General features: G+C 39.2%; 1 protein-coding gene across 4 annotated transcripts in view; it reads left to right on the forward strand.

Annotated features, from left to right (window-relative positions):
* LOC133877892 (IAA-alanine resistance protein 1) overlaps positions 1-6012 on the forward strand; it is a 30123-nt gene extending 24111 nt beyond the window's left edge. For 2 of the 4 annotated variants that reach the window (XM_062316352.1, XM_062316345.1), the window contains 6 exons: positions 328-605; positions 1027-1176; positions 1286-1393; positions 4870-4971; positions 5063-5107; positions 5181-6012. In XM_062316352.1, coding sequence (XP_062172336.1) covers positions 328-605; positions 1027-1176; positions 1286-1393; positions 4870-4971; positions 5063-5107; positions 5181-5333 — 836 coding nt within the window. In that variant the 3' untranslated portion in view covers positions 5334-6012. Of the gene's footprint in view, positions 1-327; positions 606-1026; positions 1177-1285; positions 1394-1673; positions 4600-4869; positions 4972-5062; positions 5108-5180 lie in introns of those variants that run through there. The other 2 variants (XR_009901800.1, XR_009901801.1) reach the window with 2 other exon arrangements.
* The last annotated feature ends 1169 nt before the right edge of the window (positions 6013-7181 follow it).

Genomic DNA, 7181 nt, shown 5'->3' on the forward strand with positions numbered 1-7181 from the left:
TGTTGCTTAATATCCATTGAAAAATTTCTATCCCCAAGAAAAGAAGGAAGATGATAAGAGCTATTTAATGTCTTATTAGATGATTTGATGCCTGTATGTAACATTTTAGGTCATTGGTTCAATCTAGGTTGAGTGCGCGGGTTGTGTTTACCTATAAAAGCGAAGTATTTAATTCTATATTGTAGTCTCTTCTTTCAAGTCTATGTTGCTGTTTTTTTTTTTTTTTTTTTTTGTTGAGTTGGGTTCTTAATCTGTTTATTATCAGCGGCGTTGTAGATTTGTGTGACAACACCTTGAATTCTTAATGTGATGTATTGGTTGTTGCAGCTGGCATTGTACTTTTTCTTCTTGTAGAGAAGGTGGTGAGGTATGTTGAAGATAAATCCAGAGGAGCTCATGCGTGGAGTCATGGTCATCACCACCATCATCATAAGAGCACTAAGATATTGAAGGATGATGATAATTCTCATGACATTATGCAGTCATTATCTTTAGATGGAAAAGAAGGAAAGACATTGGAGATGTCATCTGAAGGAAAAGTGTCAGGTGAAGTGTCAGAAGAAGCTTCGAAGGGAAATGATCTGACCCATCATGAACTTCGGAAGGTGAGGCGTTGGTATATTATGTGTAAGTTTGGGCCCTCTTTGAGATCCACTCTGATTTATGGCCAGTCCACTGGGTTGGGCATGTTAGAAAGTTGGACCCAGAGTTGAGGTCAGTCAAAGTGAGGATTAGACATGACAGTTCATGCTAAGGGTGTCTGACCAGTCACAGTGTCATACAATACGGATAGAGAAAACATCTGTGCATGTCTGTTGTGCATAGAAGATTCTCACTTTAAATTAATACATAGTTCGACTTAAAACCAACATTCAATCTGTAAAATTCACAATTTGGAAATATGAAGGTCCTGAATCTTTTTTTTAGTATCTTGTGCAGAAGCCAGAGTTGGGGTTTGTCTAGTTTATTTGGGTGGAATTATAGGAACGTATATTGAACCTTGTCTGTCATGCTTTCATCCTGCAGAGAAGCACTGGTGCTGGTGCTAGAGAAGATAAGGCCGATGTAGATTTTGCAAATAACTTCACCGAGGATACTCATTTGAAAGAAAAAGAACCAAGTCAATCCTCAACAAATCTTGTGTTTGGTTATCTCAATCTCTTTTCTGATGGTGTTGTATGTGTGCCTTATTATTTGTTCTCTAGCTTTTTTCTAATTAATATTTGCAAGTATGAAGAAGAAATTATGGATTCGCATAATACAGTTTTACTTGTTAATATTGCAGCACAATTTTACTGATGGAATGGCTCTAGGAAGTGCTTTCCTTCTTTATGGATCTGTTGGCGGTTGGTCTAGAACTCTGTTTTTGCTTGCACATGAGCTTCCTCAAGAGGTTCAAGTTCTCCTTTCTTTCTTTTTTTCTTTTTTTTTTCTTTTTTTTCTTTTTTTAATGAAATTTCCCTTTTATTCATTTGATGTATAATGTTGTGCCTTTTTCTGGGACCAATGACTTTATATCTTGAACCCATAATGTTTTTCAATCAAATAGTAACATATTGTGCTAAACTACGGTTATGGGAAGTCATTTTGATGGGGTTGCATGTGCCACTTTGTGTCTAAAAGACATGTTTTGACTAAAGAAAGGTTAAGTGATTCTTGGTGCCTGCTTGTAGGTCTGCCGTGTTGGGCCTTGAGGTAGTGATGAGGTTGCTTTGGATCCAAGGCACATCCTGTTTGCCAACCACTACGGAAAGAGCAAGAAGGCACAAGAGTAAGTACGGCATCAGTTTGGCATATGGGGAAGACAACAGAGAAAAGGCTAGGAGAGGGAGACACAAGGCATGATATATGGGCTTATGGAGCTCATGTAGGGTGAGCCAAATAGAATATATGATCCACTTAAGAGGATGTTAGAGTAGCATTTAGGAGAAGATGAGAGGAAGCCTATGGCTAGCGTAAGAATTGTTCTGACCATAATGACTGCAGGATAGAGAGGGAGATGATCCATGGAACATTTTGTAGTTCTTCTTAGCTGGTTGTGCTTGCATTTCTCCCCATGGTTATGATGTACACATGAAGATGGAGACGAGCGTGGGACCTGTGGCTTTGTGGGAAGATCTAGCCATGAGAAGTGATTCTTGAGTGGTAGGACATGAAAAATAGAAAGATAGAGAGGATGGCGGCCTTTGCTTAAAAATATGAACGTGTTGTTTGTGTTAGCAACATGCCTATAAGATGTCCATGACTGGAAGGATGAGGAAATGGAGGAGGTTGGGAGTGGTGTCTTTTATTGAGATCAAGTTTGTAGAAGTAGCGTTTTGCTGGTGATACCACCAGTTTGACATCTAAGCGCTGCTAAATGCGGAAAAGTAGGGATTCTAATCGCAGCAATAAAGGCTTCCTCTAACCCAATATGTAAACTGGTTTTTAGCATCGTGAGAGACCCAAAGAGTCTATTAGGAAGCATGAGAAATCATGATGACCTTGCTAGATGTTTAGACAATAGGGGTAGTTTAGGAAGCACCTTGGTTGCATGATTTGCATCAAATGAAGGGGAAAAGTGCGTAGGAATGGGTGGTATAGTTGGCTTTAGTGAGCAAGGCTTATTCTTAGCATAAATGCTTGCTTTGGGTTTGGGCTTTATGTTGGGGATTGTGAAATTTGTGAAATTTTGTATGACATATTTGAATCTGGCAGAGAGTGAGTTGATCCCAGGCTTGCTTGACAGTGTGAGGTTTATTTTTGGGGTGGTTAGAAAGCTATACTTTTCCTTCATGAGAGCTTTTTTTGCAGCTCATCGAAGAGAGACAATATCTGAAGGTGCTCAAGCTATAGAAGGCCAAGTCTGGCGGCAGAGGAGATTATGTACATGGGGCCCAATTTCTTTTATTCCAGGCTTGCTTATGGCTGACTACATAAGGTTTATTTTGAGTAGCATTTAACTGGATGTGCTTGTCACTCTAGAGTCTTTTTACAGCTCATTTAAGAGTGTCGTGATCTGAAGCTATAGAAGCTCAAGTCTGGTGGCGGAGAAGATGTACATGGGCCAAATTCTTTTTGAATAGTTAATGATTATGGCACTGTTTGCCTGGTCTAGTCACAGAGATAGTCATAGGCTTAGATGTGCCTGTTGCAGCATTAATTTGGACTTGATATAATTTTGTTCCCCGATGTATAATAGAGCCTTTTAGGCAGGTTCCTAGCGGTAATGATTTAGTCTTTATTAAAGGCAATACTAAACTGGTTGCTGCTTGATCATGGGACTTGCTGCTTGGCCAATTGAGGAAAGGAGAGATTCTGATGTTCTTCTGGCCATCTAAGTCTGGTGGTGAAGGGAAGCATAAATAAGGCTCAACTTGCTTTGGGCATGAGACATTGAGGAATTATCGTACATTTACTTGGGCTTGAGGATATTACTGGGCCTGGGGTTCTGGTTAATGTATTGTCCATGTGGCTCCCACATGAATGCTTGTTTCCTTGTGGTCATATATAGCTGGTTGCTATGTCACAGATAAAAGTGACCATCAACCATTATCATGCTGCAAAAGTTATCTTTGCAACATTTCTTTATATTTGTTTTATGATGCATGGTATAGAATGCACCGCTTAGATTTTGGGGGGAGTTCTGGGACTTGGTTTCTATAATCATAAGTTCTATCCTTTGCTTGGTCTTGACCTCTATGATGCATGGTAGCATGCACCCCTTAAGATTAGGGGGGTATGAGGGGGGGTGATTTTCATACTTTGTATCTATAACCATAAATTGTATCCCTTATGACATAGTATAGCATTCCACCCCCCCACCCTTCAGATTGGAAGAGAGGTTGCAAAATGGATGGGACTCAAACTTTTGATGCTGAAATGTATATTTTGAGCATGTAGGTCTTCATCCTTTTATATGCTCAACTGGTTCTGTATGAGTGGCCGTTTGATTGTTTCTATTTGAGCTGGGCTTGAAATTTTTTGTAAGTTTGCACATTTCATTTGAGGTGCATTTGATGGAAATGTACTGATTTCTTGAAATCAAGACGTAAAAGCTTACCTCTTTGGTTTTGATACTATTTACTCAGACTTATATGAAGTATACCATGGTAAAGACAAGACCTTGAATTTCCAACATCTTGATGATTGTTAAAAGTTGGAGACTTTGTTTTGTACAGTCTATTGGTTATCTACAGTGTGATTCTTGGAAAATGCATCTATGGTCCTATCAGTACTGCTTCTTCTCAAATTTGGGAAATGGTGGGGAGGCAATAACAACTGTGGAAACTGATCAGTTCATCAAATTATTAGCTCCTTAGCCAAGTTGAGCTTGTAGTTCCTTAAATTGCCACTTGTAAAATATACAAAGTGCTGTTGAACCCAAACTGGTAGGTGAATCTTTCTGTCCTTTCTGAGAGGTAAATACTCATCTTTGGCTATTTGCATCTTATCTCGGGTTGGCAGGTTTCATATTTCACTTGCGGTAGAGATTGCCAAACAGATCCAAGCTTTGTGGATTCTTCTTCTCTCTCGTGATTTAGGGTATTGAATGGTGGAATTCATATTTCCTCATTTCATGTGATAAAATTTAGAAATGGAGGCATTCCTGTTTGTGAGGTTGGTTGAGAAAATTATGTCGTCTTGTATGCCCTTGAAGAAGATTGCTAGCTCCTTGTAACCTTGTATTATGCTCTACATAACAAATTAAAGAAGTCTTCTATGAATTTACAGTATTTAGTGATTAATGTGCGACGCTAACATACTATGAAGCTATTTTCACCCCTCATCGAGTCCTTTTCAGCCTTTTTTCATTGTTGTAATCGTTATTTTTATTTTGTTACAGGGAGTTTATAGCTTTGTTCATTTGGTTCTTCTGCCCTTGTGCAGGTTGGTGATTTTGGTATTCTTGTGATGTCTGGTTTCAGCGTCCCCAAAGCTCTCTTCTTCAACTTCCTCTCGGCAGTGGTGGCACTAGCAGGAACCGCAATGGTAAGTTTGTCTTCCTAGGGATGACAAAATCCTTTGCTATTAGTATCTCAAAGGTTTGAAAGAGAAATCCTATTTTCTACTGTTGCTGTAGGCTTTGCTTTTGGGACAAGATCCTGGGCAGTCATCTTTCATTGAGGTGAGAAGCATTGGGCAAGGAATATATTACTTTTTGGGAGTCATGATCTCTCAAGGAAATGTTATTTTTGCAGGGATTTACTGCAGGTGGATTTATATACATTGCAGTCGGAGTGCTTGCAGAAATGAACAACAAGGCCAATTCAACATTGAAATGTACAGCAATCCATTTAACTTCGCTGATACTGGGCATGGCTGTTGCACTTTGTATTTCCCTTGTAGAATGAAAATGTGTTGAACTTGTTAGACATGTACCTGAAAAAACTGCAGATAAACAAGTATGAACGTAAGATATTTCTTTAATGTGTATTCAACAGCATCCTTGGTATTAGTAGTGACATTGATGACTGATTAAAGGGGAAGGAAAACAAGGAAATTTTGTAGGGGGGGACCCTTAGTCGGCCCTTGGAAAATCATTGCTTTTCAAACTTTGGATGGCGTTCCGTCAAAATCCAGGGCAGTGGATCTGCTTTTGCTTATTAAATTATTTGTTTCAGCAGCTAGTATATAGCCTGCATGGCTTTAACCTTCTGAATTCCGCTAGTTGCTTTTCCAAGGATCCGGAAATCTTGAAGGATGTTAGAATATGTTTCCTATATCCTCCACGTCAGCAATTGAATCCAACTCAATTTCTACATCTGCAACATTATCTTGCACAAGTTATCAAGTTCCAGCCTTAAATACTATTCAAATATCAGAAGATAATGTTTGTTGTTCTTCATGATCATCACACGGTTTCCGCAACAGCCAAAAGGGGTAGGATAACTTGTATTTTGTAATCTATTTTTGTAACTATAATTTGTATTTCAATGTAACTTATCAGATGTAACTCTTTAGTTTAGCAGTTTAAACTTGATTGTACAATGTTGGTTATAAATAAAAAACAAGGTTAGCATACGAGATTAAGATGCCATTTACATTTATTGAATTGCTCTTCGATTTCATTTATGGTATTAGAGTCATCAGTTAACACCAATCTTTGATTCCTAATGACCCTATGGACACCAATTTCTGTTTTCTTCTTTTTCCTGATGGTGCCTCCCTCTCGGGACTTCTCATTGCTGTTCAATAACCTTTTGCCTCAAATTCTTGTCTTCCAAGCGTCCTATCAAGCTTTTACCCACATTTATCTAAAGCTCATTGGTTGATCTACACAACCCCACAACAAGTGTCATACGCCTTCATGCGCCACCAGAAGCTTCTGCCAGTCATGCCATGTGCTTTACGCGCCTCCACGTTCCACCATGCCTTCATCTTTCTCTGTTGTAATCGACAAGTCGTTTAGGTGGTTCAACAGATTTGATCCTAAACGACAGGTCTTTTAACATGTAAATGACAAGGCCCTATTTGTTGGTCCATCTTTTGGCCATTTGTTGGCCGAGTCATTTCACCTATTGTTGGTCCTGTTTGTTGGATTGCCCTTTTCGGCCATTCTTTGGTCCATAGTTGGCACCGTTTCGGCCCATTGTTGGTCTATGGTTGTAATACCCTGATCTTAATCCTAGTTAAGAGACGAAGTATTTTGGACCTTAGGATTGGTTGGAATAAAGTTCAGGAAGGTTCAAGTTGAGTTTCTGTGCCCGAAAGGATCTTCAGGTTGGTTTCTAACATGGAGGATCAATCCTTTTAGGCTTTTAGCCCCAAAGGATCGATCTTGAGGGTTTTTAGCCCTTGAGGATCGACCCTCCCTTTAACAGGATCAATCCTCTCGAGTTTGAATGCGATTTTAGGGTTTTTTGAAGCCCTAGTGTTGCTGTAACGTCTATATAATTGTCCTTAACTTTCACCAAACATTGTTGCACAAATTTCAAGGTACCAAAAGGCTAGCTGAGCACCGCGGTGAAGAGAAAGTCATCATTTCATCAATTTGATTGCTTTTTCGCAATAGGTCAGTATAGTGCTATGTGTTTTCTCGAATGTTTGATCTTTGGTGGTTATTTAGTTGGTTGTTTTAAAGGCCGTAGCAAGGTTGTTGAGATTGTTTCTATCCTCAACCCGAACCTTCCCAAACTTGATTCCAATCAACACTAGGGTCCAAAATACTTGTCTCTTAACTAGGATTAGGAATGGGGTAT

The sequence above is a fragment of the Alnus glutinosa genome, chromosome 1, assembly GCF_958979055.1.
Source record: "Alnus glutinosa chromosome 1, dhAlnGlut1.1, whole genome shotgun sequence".
Classification (NCBI taxonomy): Eukaryota; Viridiplantae; Streptophyta; class Magnoliopsida; order Fagales; family Betulaceae; genus Alnus; species Alnus glutinosa.